The 19128-nt window shown below is 42.9% G+C and overlaps 2 protein-coding genes across 2 annotated transcripts in view; one reads left to right on the forward strand and one right to left on the reverse strand.

The window, feature by feature from the left end:
* SHROOM1 (shroom family member 1) overlaps nucleotides 1–8066 on the reverse strand; it is a 36548-nt gene extending 28482 nt beyond the window's left edge. Inside the window, exon 1 of the mRNA XM_074883396.1 lies at nucleotides 7945–8066. The gene's annotated coding sequence lies outside the window, so the exon portion shown is untranslated. The remainder of the gene's footprint in view (nucleotides 1–7944) is intronic.
* Nucleotides 8067–14445: 6379 nt separating this feature from the next.
* GDF9 (growth differentiation factor 9) lies at nucleotides 14446–17666 on the forward strand. Its single transcript, XM_074883917.1, has 2 exons — nucleotides 14446–14875; nucleotides 16714–17666. Exons 1-2 carry the CDS (start codon nucleotides 14446–14448, stop codon nucleotides 17664–17666), a joined length of 1383 nt encoding a protein of 460 aa, XP_074740018.1.
* Nucleotides 17667–19128: the final 1462 nt, after the last annotated feature.

The following is a 19128-nucleotide window of genomic DNA, read 5'->3' on the forward strand; positions in this document are numbered from 1 at the left end:
CCTAAATGAAAGGGCATTAAAAAAAAAGAATTAGGGCATTCTGTTTCAGCAATGTGTCACTTGTCAGAAGTGGTACACTCTCCTTTTTCACAGATAACTATAAAACTAGAATTTAAATGAGGCTTGTCATTACATTTCAAAAATCTATTAAGAAGTCACACTTGTATCTAAGTATTAAAGAGCAGTGCAGGACGCTAACAAACAACTCCCAAGGAAATCGTGATGTATTTGCTTATCTTTAAGTGTTGTAAAGCGTGAGAGAAGTAAGAAGAGAGGGACATTACGGTTCCCCCAGGACATGGGCCCAGCTGAAGAGCAGAAATGCCAGCTGCTGCCCGCCTTTGTCATCAGGTATGTGCTCCTCTCTTTCTGCACTTAGAAAAATAAATAAATAACGAGGGCTTCTGGTGGTATGTCGATCCAGTTACACGGCAAAGGCGGTGGCAGGCTCTCTGCTTTCTCTCACAACACTCAAGTACAATGGTGGCTTTGTTACAAGGAGGCTAAATAAATAATGTCGCCATTAGATGTCATAAAGAAAAGGAGCATTACGCGATGGAGTTCAGATACAGAGCGGGGCAGCTCTGCCGTGCTCCCTGATAAACCATCGTGCAGCAAAGGAAGCTGCAGGCTCTGCCAGCGGCTTGGTCCAGCACTGGGCGGTTTTTTTAAGGTAAAAATTACACAAGGTCAACAGAGATACAGAACACGAAGGTCTGGGCATTAAGTACAGTTCAGCTCAGAATAATGACCGATAACAGGTATTTCTTTCTCACAGGCTTTTGTTTACTGCAGTGAAGCGTATAAATGTATAAAACCAGCAGGACCTGAACTAATGTTTCCTGAACGTGGCTTTTGAAAAAAAATCAGTCTGTCTCACAATGCAACTTGAGCACACGTATTTTCACAATTAAAAGCAATATTATTCTAATAATCAAACACTAAATAGAGTTTCAGAGGTCTCCGAGCAAAGCCAGCTCATTAATCACATAGCTCCACATTTGGTAAGCATTCATTTGGCCAGCAGTGCGGAAATGCCAGTTAATCACTGAAATTCTGGAGTCTTCCTGAACTTCAGAAGGCATTGGGGTGACTGTATAACATACAAAATCATTTTACATTTATGATTAATATTTTAGGAAGCATACATTTTCTTTTCTATGAATCTTTTCTGCTGCTAAGGACCTTACCTGCAAGCTGTGCACAACAGCGATTTCACAACAGCTTTTGTGAGAGTTTTCACTATGGACAAAACTCAGGAACAAATTTCAAGATGTTTTTCATGTGCTAAAGTTGTAAGAAGTTATTAACAGAAAACAGGAAGCACAGAAGGTGTCTGTTCTGTAAATTCCTGTAAGTGGATATACAAGATGTTACAACTGATCTCGGCTTTTTTAATTTTATATGTTAAAAGAAACAATTTTCCTAAGTACACAACAGGAAATTCTGTTAGTCTCATCTAATGACTGACAATTCACTAACAAACCCCACTAGCCTGGAAAGGTGGGGTTTTTTTATTTAATATGAGCAAATCCTTCTCGTTTTACCAGTCTGTTTTATATAACTTAAGCAAAATTACTTGATATACATATGTATGTATATAAAGGTGCTTTGAACTCAACCCCTCCCAGACGTAGAGCTGACGTAAACTATTCAACGGACAGATTTGGGGCCACACAGCGATTCAGCCACATTCATGCAGTAACTTAATGGCAAAAGTGGAAAGAGAACAAGTCTACTGTCCAAGTCCCTGCTCCAGCACCTAGACCACACCTCCTGCGTTAAATAATCACGCAACAGGTAAGCTTTGTGGGTGGGTTTTCAGAGGTCAGTTCAGGTTATGGGCTCAGATCCTTCAGCCCAAGAGACCCAAGAGCAGGCGCACAAGCTCATATTCCATTAGTGCGTCAGAAGAGGTTCTATGACCCTTCTGAAACGCCACCCAAGACCTTTTTGAAATACCACAGAAGCAATTCTAAAACCCCTGCCACTTACCACGGGCCTTCATAGGGATTTAAGTGTCTCCTCTACATTAGTGCATGAGATCTGCCATGGGGAAATGGAGAGCAGCTGGTGCAAAAGGAAGGGCAGGGAAGGACTGACATCGCTCTCACTGTGTAATTCTAAGCTCGGTTATGGTTCTGCATCTGTCTGATACATGGGGCTCCTCAGCCCTCACTGGAAAATGCCACATAGCAGAAACAGTAGCTGAGCTTCCTGAGGAACAGATGCTGCTTACAGAGAAAGTCACACTCCCCAGTTAAGCAACTTATTTCAGTCAAGGGTTTGCAGAGAATTCTCATGAGATTGGGACTAGAAACTCAAAATTTCACACTGGTAGAAGCATCAGAGACATGACCCTTGTCAGCCAAGATCTGCCAGGAACAGCTTTCAGGCACTGTCCCATCACAGATATTTTCAGTTTGACAACTGAATCAGTTAAGTAAGAATTGATTCAGTCCATATCAAAATCACTTTTTCAGCTTAAAAGTACAACCTTTGGTTTCGTGACAAATAAAACATCCCTTTTCCATCCAAAATTAAACATTTTATTTCAAGGTGTTCAGGACGTGCAAAACCATTAAAGAACCCCCAAATTGTGGATGTGGTCAGCAGTGTAACTGAACCACGTGTAACCTGGCAAGGGCTGCCAAACACACACCCAAAATCGGGACACTTTCTGGGGCAGTTAACTCCTACTGAGGTCTGGAGGGAGCTAAAGCAGCGGACCCCGTGAGGACAGCACTCGTACCACTACAATCTTACAATTAAATTGTCTTACAGCTTCTTCTACAAATGGTCTTCAGCAGCAGGGACGGGTGAAGGAACAAGAGGGAGGCAGGGACAGGTGCAAACCACACACTTGCCATAAGCAGAAAGCCCACACTATGCCTGGATTAAACAAAAATACAAATTGTATGAGCTCATCCGATCTTAAGCTGGAGGGACCCATGAATGTATAAATCCCTCAGCAATGCGGAATAGCTGCGTACGGCCACATGTCGTGGGGAATCGGCACAGATGACCCGCTTTCAGCCTCCACGAAACAAACATTCCTGACATAAGCCACGCTGTTGCTGCTTGGGGTTCACAGGCAGCGTTCGGGGGAGCAGAGAATTCCAGCTCTCCAAGATCCTGGGGCATCACATCGCTGCTGTTTTGGGCACGCTGAAGCAGGCTGGGCACCACATTCTAGGTCTCATATAAATGTCTTAAATCAGACCTCATGGTACTGGGAACACTGTTCCCTTAGAAGGTCTGCTTGGGTGAGGAGCTGCACGGGGCAGTGTGGGGAACTGAGACGCTGGTCATTGCTCAGGACGATTTTGATAGCATCAGTAGCATACAAGCAGGATGCCATTGCTGGGATTTCTCCAATGTAAGAGATGAAGTCAAGTCATTCTTGAGTCTTCTACAAATGGTCCTGTAAAAACGGCTTGTGATATTTTAGATAGCAGAAAATTCAGCGTAGGCAATAAATACGCAACATGATGCGACCATTTCAAAGACAGGACAGTAAAAACCCAGAGATCGGCTTTACGGTGATTAGTCACAGAAGTATAACAAACCCTTGGGTCAAACCTTCACATTTTACAAGCTCTAAGATTATCCCAGAACTCCACTCAGAGAGTATGTTTACTATCTAAACCCTTTGTTTTACAACTCATGGAAAGTTTGCTGACAATTTAAAAATAAATATTTGTGATTTTATATTAGTAACTTTCTTCAGAAAAAAAACCCCTTGCTGATTTACATTTATGATCATAAAAAAATAAATAACAAGAAACATTTGCTGCAAACCAGGATTGAAATTTTACCAGATACAGGCTCAGTGGACAGCTCAATGCATAATTACTCCTGGACAGATGAACAGCAAAAGATACTATTTTCAAATTCTGATCATACCCCTTCCCTGTTCTTGGAGCTAGAAGCCTGTATAGTAACAGGGACAGGTGCAGAAAAATCCATGATCCAAGAAATAATCTTATATAGCTCTGCATGCATGGAATACTGCACCAAGAATAAACTCCCAAAGAGGAGAGATGCCATTTCATATTTGGGATGGAAAATAGACAGGTTTGTGTATTCCAGAAAGGTCCTACACATATCAGCATTGCTTCACATTTCCTGCTATAGGTACCTCTGACAAATGTTTATCCATTTGATCGGAATATTCCAGCTGGAGATATGCTCATGGGGTTTGGGTGTTCTTGCTTTAAGTTGTCAGATGAAGGGTTCCAGCTGTTTAAGAACAAGTCTCAGGATAATACATTGTCTTCTCAAGGTTAAAAAATATTCTGACAATCTTTTATGAAACAGTAGCTCTTGTCCTTCAAAGTTCAGACTAAAAATCTGGCAAGGAACTGCTACTGCATCAAGTACTTGGTTTTGATTTACCTGTGAAATCGGGACTGAATTTAAATCCCTGAGCAACCACTTCGCATAAATTCAGTAGAGACTCGATGTATTAAAGTTTCCATGCAGTCAATCCACAGCTTACAAGGCTATTGTTGGAATTTCTTTTGGAAGCCCAGCATCACCCACAGCTAGTGAAACCAGAGCACCTCAGCTGTGCTCTCATGGCTGTGCTGCTTGGATCACACTCAGGGGGAGCAAAGGAATCACCAAATTCAGAGAAGAGTTAGAATCAGGTGGAAAATAGTAGAGTAAAAGTGTGTGGAGGTTGGACTGGTAGGTGGTAGGGCAGAGGGAAAATGATGGACAAGGCTGTCCTAGCAAGGAGGCTTGAAACAGGAACCAGTAAAGGCAATTGATTGGGGGGCACCAAAAAAAACCCCAAAACCTCTGATTTGGAGGAGGATGAAGAGGAGGACAAAGATCAGATGGGAAACTAGGGGAGTCAGGACCCGTTTTGACAAAGAGACTGGGGCTTGGAAGTAAGAGAGTGACAAGGAAGAGTTGACACCCAGGCAGGCAGACTCTATAAGAGCCAGCAGGAGAACAGGGGCTGTTCAGGCAAAAAGAGAAATGGGCAACACCTCAAAGCCCAAAGATACAAAAAAAGAAAGAAATGAAACTAATAAAAACAAGGGAATATTAAGTATTCTTGACTCAGTGAGAAGGAAGAACATTCTTGCTAAGTACGCTAGAGTCTTTGTTCAAAAAGCCAGAAACGAGCTCGTCATTCTGGTCATTAATTAAAACCACCACCACAGTGTAAGAACTCAGCCTGGAACAGGAAAAGTACAGCCTAGAAAGCAGAATGAATTACAGGTCCTCAGATTCTCCAAGTCTGACGGACTTCACTCCAGAATACTTAAAGGCCTGGTTAAAGCAGCCTCAGGACTGTTTATCACTGAGAGCTGATGGAAGCTGGTCACATCACAGAAGACAGGAAAAAAGGCAAATAAAATGCTCGTCTAAAGGGGATGAGCTGGAAAAAAATGAAAGGAGAGAGAAAGCATCTGTTTGGCTTAACTTTGATTTGACCTTGTCTATTGTTGACGAGCCCATCTTTTTAAGCAGTCTGTTAACTTCCAGTTGCTTATGATCAGTTCATTTGATTAGTTACATTCATTCACTTTGCACATTTTCTGTACTTCATTGTCTGAAGATTTTCCAAGCTCAAACACTTTACATATTCCTATACAGTAGTTGGAAAGTATTCATTCTTGGACCCCCTTCTGACACTCCTCATTACTCTGAGTGCTTCCAGTGCCAGATGTGAGAAGTGGGGACAGCAGAAGGCTGACGGTGGATCCCCGAGCTCGCTCGGCCAGCACGCAGGTCACAGAATCATCCAGGTTGGAAAAGACCTTGAAGATCCTCCAGTCCAACCATCACCCTCACACTGACCGTTCTCAACTCCCCCATATCCCTAAGGTTCAGCAGGCACGAGGCACAAGCAGCCCATCTCACCCCGCACTAATCACTGTTCTGACAGGAAGGCAGGCCAGGCTGGTACTTACAGCACGATGCATCTCTATGACAGCAAGTACAGGCACTCTGTCAATTTGCGTATGAAAAAATCATAAACCTCATTCTGATTTGCGATGATGACAATCTGGTTTATTATCTGAAGCCACAGGTCTAAGGCAGCATCTTCATTTATGCTTTGGGACTGGCACAGAGTCAGCCCAGCCACGACTGGAAGCTCTTGGAGATTCCAGTATGTTGAGGACACAAACTTCAGACATTTAGCTTACTAAAAAAAATAAAATCAAAGCATGTGCATTTTTCAGAGACTTATTCATTGGCTAGACTTGGCAAGATTTTCAGAGGGAACAACAAAAAGCACATCCCTGATGCAAATACATGCAAAACAAAATTTAGTTCCCTTCTCCAAAGCGTGGGAAACAAAGTTGTTCAGTGACAGGTCAGGAGTATTGAAAATAGGCAAGATATCGTTTTCCCCCCCCCAAGCTTCTTCTTAGAAATATAGGATTCATTTTGTCCATGTTTTCCCAAAATTCTGGGCACAGCAAACCACCTGCATGCAAATTCCCAGGCAAAAAACTCTGGCAAAAGTCAGAATGGGGAAATGAGTGTGTTACAACTGGAAGTACGGGACACGCGGTAGCAGGGACAGCCACAGCCCGTCACCCCACAGCTCCCAGCCAGCGCCGGAGGTGGAGGGGCTGTGCGGGGCCAGGGCAGGCACCCCCCAGGGCACACGGCTACCCCGGCCCGGAGCTCGCCAGCCCAGGCCCTCTCCAGCCACGTCCTGAAGCATCTTTCTCTGGATGTGGTTTCAGTTCCCACAGTTGGCCCTGCGCACGCCGCCAGCGGGACCCTGGCAGGGCTGAATAGCCCCGTCAGCAGGAATCTGGCCCTTTGCGTGTTTGGACTTGCACCTTAGCACTAAATAAGGCCAAACCAGAAGCAGCATCAGCATACAAAAACCCTCTCAGGCAAATTCATAAATAAATACATTTGCATATTCTCTCACCATTTGTAAATGGCTGGAAAGTCTTATGTGATTCCCTCCCCCACACGCTTTAGAATACTTTCCTTTCTGTCACCTCCCCTATTTATTCAACCTGGATTTCTGTTTTCTAAAGGCACACTCAAATTGTTTTTCAGGTTTCAACTTCAGTATTTTCTCATTAATTTTCACACTGAAGTGCAGGCCATTTGGAGACGTTTCCTACTTTTTAAATACATCACTTCACGATTATTTTGCAAAACACTGAACGCTCCAGAGTTAAGGTTGGAATTCTTTAGAATACGCTTCTTCATTGAAATACATTCAGTTTCTACCTGACACTGCTTCATTCTTGACATTAAATGCTGCTAAGGAGACCTTTCTTTCTGAGAGAAGAATCCTATTAACAGGTCTCTGCACAACAGGAAAAGAAGGGTCCAGGCAATTACTGCCCCTGTGATTTTTGCAGGAAATAATTATGTAGCTCAGGTCTTTAACAGAAAGATTAAAACCCCTCCTGATGAAGACAGAATAAATAAGCCACATTGTTACACATCAAAACTGTTTTAGTACTGTAATTCCACATATTCCAAACTATGAAAAAATGCTTTTCACCACTGAAATACCACCAGGTTAGATAAAATCATTTTTAAAAACTCTTTTGCTCTTGGCAGACAACAGCACGTTACCTGGCAGCGGGCCTGTGACGCCACGCACATGATTAGAAGGAAAATACCGAAAAAACACGACCCAAACCCCCTCACCCGTGACTGTTCCAACCAGGAGCCGGGGCGGCCCCGCACCGCCAACACGAGCTCCGTGGTAACTCCAACAGCAGCCGATGGGCTGAGGGAGCTTCCGAGGGCTCCCCTCCTCCCCCCAAACCCTCCTTCCCCCCCACCCCACCGCCCCCCCCAGCGAGTCGCTCTCCAGGAATTCCCGGTCGTTCCTGTGACCGGCTCGTCCCCGCCAGCATCCGGCCCAGCAGGCGGGAGCAGGGACCGACCCCCCAGTCCCCGAGCATCCCGACCCCCCCCTATCCCCGGGCACAGGCTTACCTGGACCCCGCTGCGCTGCCGGGGGCAGGCAGGGCCGGCAGGGCAGGGGCATTTCTCCCAAGCTCGGACATGGACAAAACTCTCCCAATTCCCGGCTGCCGCCGGAGCTACTTGTAGGCGGCGAAGGTGACGGGCAGGGCCCTGCCCAGGGGGAGGCACGGAGGTGGGGTCGGCATAAGGAACCCCAAGCCCAGCCCGCAGCGTTTTTCCGAGCCTTGCGCCCGGAGGGGGGGACACCCCGCCGGCCCCGGGCAGGGGGAAGGGCAGCCCGCAAACCACAGCAGCCGTCGGGGTTTGGCTGCCGGGCACAGGAACTGCTCGTAGGATTGAGACAGAACCGGCCGTGTTGGAAAAAAACCTTAAAATCATGGAGTCCAAGCCCAAACCGAACTCACAGCCACATACCAGGAGCGTGTCCGTGTATGAAGTGTGAGAATGGAGAGACTAGAAAAAGAATATAATGCTAGAATTTATTTTCCTGCAATTTGAAGAAGCTAAATTATAATTTAGGAGTTTTCTCACAAAGGGTCACATAAGGATTCGCATCTTAACCATATCTGATAGTAGTGTAAAATAAACAAGACTCCAGCAAAATGAAAAACACAATTTCCCAACTCCTACCTTGTAGCCACAACTGAACCCTACGGCAGATGCCGCAGGAACAGCCAGAACTGTTATTTAAGAGCAATAAAAACATTTCTGAGAAAAAGTCACATCTGGTACACAGCAATTTACCTGCCCTGTATGCTGTTGGAGGCGAGGTTTGAGGTAGCAGCAGCAGGCTCTCCATTTCTCACCACTTTTATTCTTCAGGGCTTGCTTTGCTCTCCAGCTTGTAAACAAGAGCTTGCCAGGCAGGAAAATACACTAGGAAAGCTGAAAGAGATAATAACAAGCTTAGCAAACTCCTCTTTCCCCACCAGCACACCAAGGCAAGAGGAAGAATATTCAGTATAAGACCCCAGTTTTCTATTTTCTAAAACAGCTTGTTCCAAACATTTTTTCTCCCTTCTGAAAAAGAGGGGAGATAACTCCTGCAATCCTGCCTGCATGTTTATGAAGAGAAAAAAAAAAAAAAGGCAAACAAAAAGCCCAACTAAGTTCTACCTACTCATTTACATTTTTTCCCCTCTTTCTAGATACCTATAGTATCTAAAACATACTCATACAACTTCACATTATACCTAAATGAAGCTAACTAGAAGATGCTGCCAAGGTCATTACCTCTGACCTTCTTCCTTAACAAAGAGCACATACCAGCCTGCCCCACAACTTTCTACTGAGCATGCAGCTGGGGAATGGGTCATTCAGCTCACACACCAGGTGAAAACTATTCCACCAACACAGGGAAAAAGGCCAAAAGGCAAGGAGGAAAAGGTGAACCCCACTCCTGATAGCAGCAGCTCTCAGACTGGATTAAATAGATTCTGAAGCGTGACCTGAAAGCCATGTTTTATGGGTGCAGGTGTAGCGCCTCCCTGTAACAGAAATAGCATGTGCAAACAAATGACAGTTCTCTTCATTAACTTCAGAAGTTTCATTTCAATAAAAATTGAGCTACATTAAAAGGCTGTCTCATCCAGGTTCTGTGGGGGCAGTCATATTCATAAGTGTGCACAAAACTTTCCCTGTAATGGCTTTTCAAAGCCCTGTGTAAAATAAGTCAGTGTCACTGATTTCATCCTTTGCAGACAGTGCATACCAAAGGCTTAACTTTTATATTCTTGCTATATGCCTATTTGATGCTCTACAGCCTAGAAATACTGTAAATGGGGGTGTCCCTCTGTCGAAGGGCCCCTCCAAGGAACCTTCCTCTGCTACCTATGGTAGCTGTTTCCTGCAGCTGTTGCCTCTTTTCAGAGAATGAGCTCTCATTATTTTTTTAAAGAATATCTGATTACAACAAGGAGAAACCTAGTTTTCCATGTGATATTTGCTTAGCAGGTAAAATTGTGAGTGCCATACTTTAGCACTGAATATCTACGTTCTTCCCCAATCATCACACGGATGATGAGAAGTAACGTGTGAAGGAGTTGTAAACTAAGCTCTTGATACCAAAGAGCTGTAAGAAGGCACTCCAGAGGCATGTACCCTCACTGAAGAGGTTTTACAAAGATACCACACCAATACCCAAATGGCCACCACCCGTCTAGCAGCAAAGGAAAAACTGGGCTCGTTTTCAGAGGCTGTCAGGTTGCTCTTTGCTAATCGTTTGTTTTCACAACAGGATGAAGTAAAACTTTTCTCACACTGCTGCCTATTCAGCCACCGAACTGATGCACTGAAGGGACCAGCTAACTGATTACCCTGTCAAGAACATTTATTAATTCTAGTTGTACAAAGTGGCCACAAGGTCACTTCTCCTCAGCGTTATTACGTGGTCAGTTTACAGCAAAGCCACGTCAGATAACGGGAAGGCAGCGTGCCCAAAGGAATGGAGCAGGAGCTCCGCAACGTGCCACGATCCCAGCTTGGCACTACCTTCCTCTGCAGCCTCTGAGAAGCCATTATGTTTGTCTTTATCACTGTATCTTTGCGCAGCAGACTCCATACTCAGACCAAGTTGTTTCATCTACCAGCTAATCTTTTGTAACACTTCAGAGAGTGACTTATTTTTATTGACATAATAGCACAATAAACCGGAGAGGAGTTTCACTTTTGGTCAAATATCCTAATCCAATATAGAATGCATGAGAGATTAAAATGTTTAGTAAAATGATACTTCCATAAATCTAGAATTTATTTTCATAACTCTAGAAACTCTGTATAGAAGAACTAAACTGACTATCAGATCATCTATAGCTGGGTCTTTTAGCATCAAAGAATAGATACCTATTGTGAACAATGGAGGTGTAGCTATGACATACATTAACTTTAGGCACTGTTACATTTTTTGTAAAGTGGGAATCCAGTACTTTAGTGAAGCAGTCAGAAGCAGAAGCAATGATTTCTTTCTTTTTGGTTGACTCACTACTGTGTCCTTGGCAGGAGAATAAAACATAATATTATTATGCCACTGGATAAATCCACAGCATGTGCCTGGTCCCCTTAGCTCTACGAGGATATAGTAGAAGGCAGGCTTTTTTAGCTGAGGCAGAGAGAGGCCGCAGATGGCAATTATGAAAACAAAGGGGTGGGTGACCCACCTTGACACAGCCAGCCCCCACCTTTGCCACAGCCAACACCACTGCACAGGGTGCAGTTCACAGTCCAGTTGTCTTCAGGTGTAGAGAAAGGGGGAGGCACCCGTGGAAGAGGGGTATTTCTCCTCTGAGCACTCCTCGCTGCCAGGTACACCACAAAGCTCATCTCCTTCCCTCCTCACCTTCCTCACTTGAGTCAATCACCAGGGAATGATCTTTTCTCATCCTGATGCTTTGGGGACCTCGGTGGGCATGTAAACAAAGAAAAAGGCCCTCTTGGGCATATCATCTTCATGCAGGTTTGTCCCTTGCCTGAGGAACTTGTAAGTTTTGCATTATTTTAGGTCCTAAAACCTGATTGCTGTGGAAAAAAACATCTCTAAAGTACATCAACACTGCTGCTGCTTCTTACCTACCTACCTATTAGAGCAATATCCTGCTGACACCAAACAGTACTTGAGATGTGTGCCTGGCTGTGTATATCTATTTCAGGTCCTTACAAAACTATCATTATCCTAGTGCTTGAATGGTTCATAATGTTTAATTCATCCTTTATTCATCCTCAGAGCACCCCTGTAAAGCAAGGGACGTGCCAGTGTACTCCCTCTCACGGGGCCGGCTTCCATTGTTCACCCATTTTCAAACAAGATCTCTATGCTGCCTCTGATGCAAACAACAGCAATGCTCTCTTATAATCTCCTTTAAATCCCTAAAACTCTGCTCTTCTCTGATGCTGACAAACACAAGGTAACTGTTTGTATGCCAAGTACTTTCTCTTGTCCTATATTTAGATGAAAAACTCTCTGGGCAGTTTAGTCTGTATTTATGCAGCGTGCAGGAAAATGGACTCATGGTCCATTAGGGAAATTTCTAGGTCCTATAAATAATGATAATAAAGTGATGGTAAATTAAAACATAAAGACAACAAATTATACATGCAAATGTGCATAGGTAGTAGGAGAAGTAGTCTGCAAGAGAAAAGGGATTCATAAATTATCCATCAGTGCCACAGCTTATGTCTATGTCTAGGATGTTTCAGTTCTTTTCCAAGAAGGTTGACCTTTCAGCTAGGAAAATAAGTCTTCCATGGGACAATTACAAATACGATAAATGGGAAAAATCTCCTCCACTGTGTCTGTGACAAACAGCTCAAATGGCAAGTATGGTTACATAGACTATGGAGACTGCTGAAATGATCAGGTACGAGAAGGCAGTTAGGAACAGAGAGGCAAACGCAGCCCCATCTTCTGCTACCATCAGTTTAAGGGATTACTGATGTTATCGTCAAGGAGATAAAAATGGGCTGACCTGAGCATAGGCTGCTATCATCAGTGATAAAAAACCCCTGTTTCACACTGTAGTCATAAAATCAGTGGTACGTAGTTTTTTAGCTCTGATTCTGTCTTGTCAAACAGTGACATATGTGGTTCTTTAAAATAATTTGTTTGATCTTTTTGGTTTATGGCAGGAAGAAGCTATTACAAGTAACAGGAAACATTTCTTCTCTTCAGATTGTTAGAAATCGCTCCAGCTCACATCTGTACAGCAGACCTGTGCCTCAGCTGTTACTCTGCATGGGCAGTTAGCTAAGTTTCTGCAGCATTATTAATGGACCCTGCAGAGAGCACCTGATACTTCTTGTATTTCAAAGTCACTGAATCAGCTCAGTGAGCCAAAAATTAAAACACTGTTTATCGGGGCATAACAGCTGTACCTGTGATTAATGCTTCTGCTCCCTTGTGGAAACAAACAAACGTCATTATCCAGCTACAGGGCAAAGCTACACATTCTTCACCTCTGTTTTATAGGAATTTAAAAATTCTTTTTAGTTTTGGGGTAGTACAGACTAGGTGTTTCCCAGGGAAAAAAAAGGAAAATATAGTTTCTGCTGCAGCAAACTAATGATTAATAATGGAATAAATATTTAAGATATATAAAACATGAGACCTTCAAACAATCTAATAATGGTCTGGATTTTAAAGAGATATGATGAAACTAATCTCCTTGGACACTGTGTTTTACTAAACAGGTCTTTAATTTCTTAAATGCTTGTGCACGTGTATTTGCAGCTACCTACAAGTGTAGGTATGCCAGAATCTTCACTCAAATAGAGCTGCAATTTATAACTCTTCAGCCAATGTGTCCAAGCACTGAGAAACCTGAAGTCCAGTAAAAAGTCACAGTTTCCATGATGCTTTGGCAGTGAGTGTGGTTTACAGGGCTGTTTCCTCTTTCGTTCCCTCCCACAGCTCCTGACTCCCCTGTGAGTCGCCAGGTTTCAGTCCTGCACGAAGGGATTGTGGTGACTGTGCTGGATCCATAACCTGTTCAGGGCATCTGGGTTTCAGAGGAAAAAATCAACAGCAACATAAACTCCAGTTTTCTCTCTCTTTATTATAGGCTACTGCAGAGCAAAGGAAGTCTAGTTTATTAGAAGCTGCTCAGAACTGCCTAAAGTTATAAATACGTTCATGGGAAGACTCTAAGGCTTCAGTAATGTTAAGAATCCCTGCATTCCTACAGCCACCCTCAGAGCATTTTAGCTCCTATTTATGCACTGAAAAAATCACATTTTCTAAAGGGCCGAGCAGTCAACACGCCATAGTCAAATCAACTGACCCATTAAACATTTCCACAGGTCTAGAGCAGCCAGCTACTAAAAATGTGAAAACTTTACCATAAGATCCTTTGAAAGCCTCCACAGCATCTAACCCAGTCAGGCACCAGGATGAAGAAAAATAAACAAGATCTAACCTTTTTCTACCCCAAAGCATCCCAGGCTGCTGATCAGCATTATGCTGAGCACAAGAAGAAAAGCAGTCATGCTGACTGTCCTCCAGCCATCCCTCCAGCAGCTCCCAGTAACCTCTCCCTCTCAAGTGGATAGTACTGTCTACAGAGAAGTGACATGTGAGAAATATGTTAGCAGAAAATGAAAAAGAGTTGTTTTTTTCTTTTTTATTAGCTTATTATTGCTAAGAGCAATAATATTTAGCTTTATGTATATTTCTGCAAATAAACGTGGATTTAGTTGGACTAGCCAACACTAACTCATCTCCCCGGCTCCCTCTGGAGGCTGCACTCACTCCTGTTTTGTAATTTACCACGTGAAAAAGGTTAACTCTCAGAATAAGGTTTTTGTTTATAATATGCTTTCATGGGCAAAGGCTCCAGCCTAAATACAAACAGCCATGTGGTCTCAGCAGCCAGCTGCAGACCTTTCTCTTTGGTCTCTAATCAGAAGAAAACCTCCCTCCCACTCCACAGCTGCAACATATATAAGGGATGGGGCTCAGGTACTCTTTTTTTCCTTGAATATTTTAGGGGAGGTGTTTTTTTGGCTGCAACCCTGAGCAGGATGGAGAATACCTGGAGAATTTGTGTTTGTTTCTATTACTGTCTTCACTGGTTTTCTTCTAGCATCCAGTGCTCCCCCCACTCCAGGGGTCGGGTAGGCTCTGACAAGACCTCGGGGTTACTGGTAGCTCCTGAGGATGCTGCCAGTGAGCCGAATCCATTGCTGCGGCTGCCAAAAGGTGTGAGACATGGGTATGCCCTCCTGCCTCCCCTCCTCAAGGTGCTGTCTGACCGGGGACCCCAGGACTGGGCCGGTGAGGCCCCCAGGCTACGGCCAGACTCCAGAGCCCTTCGGTACATGAAGAGGCTATATAAGATGTCTGCCACCAAAGAGGGAATCCCAAAGGCTAACAAAAGCCACCTCTATAACACTGTTCGACTTTTCACTCCATGTTCGGAATGCAAGCACCACCACAGGGACCTAATGAAAGGTAGGTGTGGGGTGACCTCAGTGGCAAAGGTTAAATGGGGATTTTCCATGTGTTCTGTGCTTACAGCATAATACAGGAATATCTTCTTTCTTTAGAGTTGTTGCTATTTTAATCCTGATGGCTCTTCTCTTAAACTGTAGGTGTTTTTCATAACCTACTTCTCCACGGTTTGGGAAATGCCACACAAAGGGTACTATGTTCAAGATGATACTGATGTTTCAGGCTGACTCATCTTATTATGAGTCAGAGAAAACTACAATTAGCTGTAAGAAAAGTGGAGAGTCAGTTGTAAGAAAAGGTTAGGCATAATGGGCATCATGTTTCCTCCTGCTGCCTATCTCAGTTTTGCTTTTTTCAAGGCCAGAAAAACATAACAATGTAATGAGACTTGCAACAAGCAGCCAGAAATCCCATCACAAGATGACTTTTCTCCTTGCCTTGTATATTTGCTAGGGAAGAATTGTGACCCAAAAGTGTGAATATTCTGAAGGGAAGAGTAGAACAACTTGTAAATCAGGCTCAGGACTGAAAAACTAGGATGGCTGGGCACTTTGTAACTTACTTTCATGGATTTCTTAAATGTGGGCTGGTTGCAGCAACAGCAGCCAGAAATCCTTGGCCTTTAATTCTACTTATGTGATTGCTGACAAGTGATCTGAGTTCTCCTGACTTGGATTTTTTCACTTAGAAAGACAGATAATCTTAAACACAAACATCATATTTGTGCACAGTAACAGCACCTTGAGATTGAGGTTCAGTCAAGAAGTATTCACTATGGAAAAACAAAATAAAAATCAGTATTTATGACTAAAATTTCCTGGCATAGTGTAATCTGATTCAGAAATATACTCACAGTTAACAGTTAATCTTGTGGTTATACATCTTAAATGCAGTAATAATTAAAGTAGCAGCCCAAATCTGAACCAACTTCCTGCAATTACTGAGGCTATTCAAATTCATGATTGTAGAAAAATTCATTAATATAGGAAACATGAGTTTATCAAGGTCTACAGAGCCCTCATATGATTTCTGATTACTTGGCCTATGTAAATTTGAAGAGATCACTTAATGCATTTGTGCTGGCAAAAATGAACAATTTCTAATTACAGAAGAAATACCGTGGTGAGTAGGAAAAAAAGCAATATAATAAACATATGCTATGTCCACATCTGGAAAACAGTCCAGGAAATGGGTTCATCAATCTCAAAACAAGATGGAAATTGGAGCAAATTCAAAGAATGCCAGAAAATTCTTAACATCGGGGGGAAAAGAGAAGTGTATCTTACAGTAGGGGTGAATGAGCCAGAAATGTGCATGCAGAATAATTTGGAAGCGCTGGTTCTGTTTCATACAAGAAAAGTGAAACTCATGATACAACGATAATTTTAAGTGGTGCTAATCAATAAATTTTGCCTTGCTATTCTTCAACAGGAATATACGACTAGGAGGAATAACTAGAGTTAATGCTACAAAGCTTTGAAAGTATTCACTCAAAACGATAGCTATTTCATTTCAGGACTTGTATAATTTGGAGTGTCTAGTTCCTGTTTCCCCATATTAACGCTGAAAAGAGAACTGCAAGCTTCCTCCTGTATGGTTTTTTTTTAATGAAATGAATTCTAATACCTCTTAAAAGCGTGGGTTTTGTTGTCTTAACTTTTAAATCTTCTGTCCCTGTCCAAAGTATAAATTCCACATAATAGAAATAAGGGGGGGCATCTAAATTGGTTTCTTCTGCTGCTGAATTATTTCTACTTATCCACTACACAATCGTATTTATGTCTAGGTGGAAAATTAAGATGCACTGACTCTACAAGATTTTTTGTTTCCCTTCTCAGGAGACATTCACTCGGTGGATTTACTCTTCAACCTGGATCGTGTTACTGCTCTAGAGCACTTACTCAAGTCTGTCTTGCTCTATTCCTTTGACACGTCAGTTCCCATTTCTTCTTCCATTACATGCATGTGCCATTTATCTGTTAAGGAGCGTGATTTTTCTAGCCAAGTATGTCCCAGCATTTCACACACTATAGCTTTTAGCCTGCACTTTGAACTTAGAAAACGCAAGTGGGTTGAGATTGATGTGACTTCTTTTCTCCAGCCTCTAATTGCTACTAATAGGAGAAATATTCATATGGCTGTGAACGTCACTTGTCTCTTGGGTGATCCACAACAGAACACTAAACTGGAAAATCCCATTAATGTGGCACTGGTTCCCCCTTCTCTTCTTCTTTATCTGAATGATACCAGTGAGCAAGCTTATCACAGGTGGAACTCCCTTGGACACAGAAGGACAAACCCAGTGTGGCCCAGGCAAAGGAACAGTCCTCTTGTTGATCCTACGGGTGACAAAGGCAAAGAGAATTCACAGGGTAAAAGGGCCTCTCGGCGTCGAAGAGATGGGAATCTGAAGGAAGCACCGGCAACTCCACCTTATAATTTGAGCGAGTATTTTAAACAATTTCTGTTCCCTCAAAATGAGTGTGAGCTTCACAACTTCCGTCTAAGTTTTAGCCAACTAAAATGGGACAAATGGATAATAGCACCTCAGAGGTACAGCCCGCAGTACTGCAAGGGTGACTGCCCAAGGGTCGTCGGGCATCGTTACGGCTCTCCGGTGCACACAATGGTTCAGAACATAATATATGAGAAACTGGACTCCTCTGTCCCAAAGCCCTCCTGCGTTCCTGCCGAATACAGCCCGCTGAGCGTCCTGACCATAGAGCCCGATGGCTCCATCGTCTACAAAGAGTATGAAGATATGATAGCTACCAAGTGCACCTGTCGGTAGTGGGTGAACCCTAATTGGTTTTACGCCAGGTTTGGGTATTTTTGCATCCTCAAAGTATCTGTAGCTTTAACCAACTGAATAGCGTGTGTGTAACTCTAATAGCTCTATAAAACCGGTTAGGATTTGGCATGGAGTTAGTAGAAGGTGTTTACATCATAGCACTTACTTTTGTAGCCACTCAGCCTTTCTAGAATGTGAAATGAAATGTAAGCAATATCTTTTTATTGGAATAATTCTGCATTTAAAATGTGGAAAAGCTTTCAACTACCATATGTCCATTTTAAGCTGTTTTGTTACAGATTTAAAAAAAGAAATAAATGCTTATCATGCATATCACTTACATTCAATGCCTGCTAGTCTTCCTCTCTATAAAGAAATATATGGTGTGACATCTCCAGCAAGTGTCTAGGAAGAGAGGAAAGCCTTAATGTTAAATTTACTTTCTCAGGTTTTCATTCTTTTTTCCCCTACCACGTTTCCAGTTCCCCAAGCAAGAAGTCAATTCCTCCTTATGGTTCTGTAAAAAGTTACAAGGTTGTTTTTGCTTTTCTTTTGTTACACTCTTCAGGCTTTCTCAACAGGTGGTAAGAATTTAAGGACAGCTGTGTGGTAACTTGTGAAAACTTAAATCACTGAACTATTCGAGTAAGAACTGGCACCAGAAAGTTAACTGGCTGTTAAAGCCAGAAAGGTTTGGTCTAGTTCAAGAACAAATCACCAGCTGTTCATGGGGTGAGGGCACAGAATTCTACATGTGGAACTACACTGTCACTTGCTTCTGAATGATAAAGAAATGTTCAATGCTGTCAGGTTTTTTTTTTAAAAAAAAAGCTTATTTAAATGCTGTTAAATTGGTTTGGTAGTCTGAAAATGTGGGGCCATAGCCTTGTCCTCTCGCAACAAAATTGTAAGTAACAGTGACTTAATTCTATATGCTTTCAAACCAAGTTTTTACTACAATTGATTTATTTTCTTCTAGACTCTTCTAGCTTTAAGAATTTTGTCCAAAATGCTGGTTTCAGGCTGGGGACCCAAGCTAAGACAGCTTTCGATGTGGCTCATACACCCAAAAACCCATTTGGTAGGGATTTTTTTTTTTTTTTAATAAAAGGATGTGGAGCAGCACTGCCCTTTCAAAACATGTTAGGAATAGCCTTTAAAATCACAACTTGCTAATGCATTGCTACATAAATGCCTTAACTTTCTACAATAAGCCACCTGACCAGCCCCAACCTTAGATCCTGACCTACGCAATTCCACGGGGCTTGGCCTGGGGCTGGGAGCTCAGCCTGGCAGGGAAAGGAGGGAGCCCAAGGGTGTGTGGGTTTGTGTTACCGTGACAGCGGTTCACTGTGAACTAGTCTGTGTTGGTGTGACACTTCTCCAAGCTTGAAGTACTCCATGGAGGTGCAGTACGATCTGGCTGACGGTCGTATAACTTCTATCCAAATGAAGTTGCTAT

The sequence above is a fragment of the Strix uralensis genome, chromosome 14, assembly GCF_047716275.1.
Source record: "Strix uralensis isolate ZFMK-TIS-50842 chromosome 14, bStrUra1, whole genome shotgun sequence".
In the NCBI taxonomy this organism is placed as follows: domain Eukaryota; kingdom Metazoa; phylum Chordata; class Aves; order Strigiformes; family Strigidae; genus Strix; species Strix uralensis.

Bases quoted from the DNA above. Each gene is read 5' to 3' on its own strand.
- GDF9 (XM_074883917.1), top strand. From the start codon at position 14,446: ATGGAGAATACCTGGAGAATTTGTGTTTGTTTCTATTACTGTCTTCAC. The intron at 14,876-16,713 runs GTAGGTGTGGGG...TTCCCTTCTCAG, and splicing joins CCACAGGGACCTAATGAAAG to GAGACATTCACTCGGTGGAT.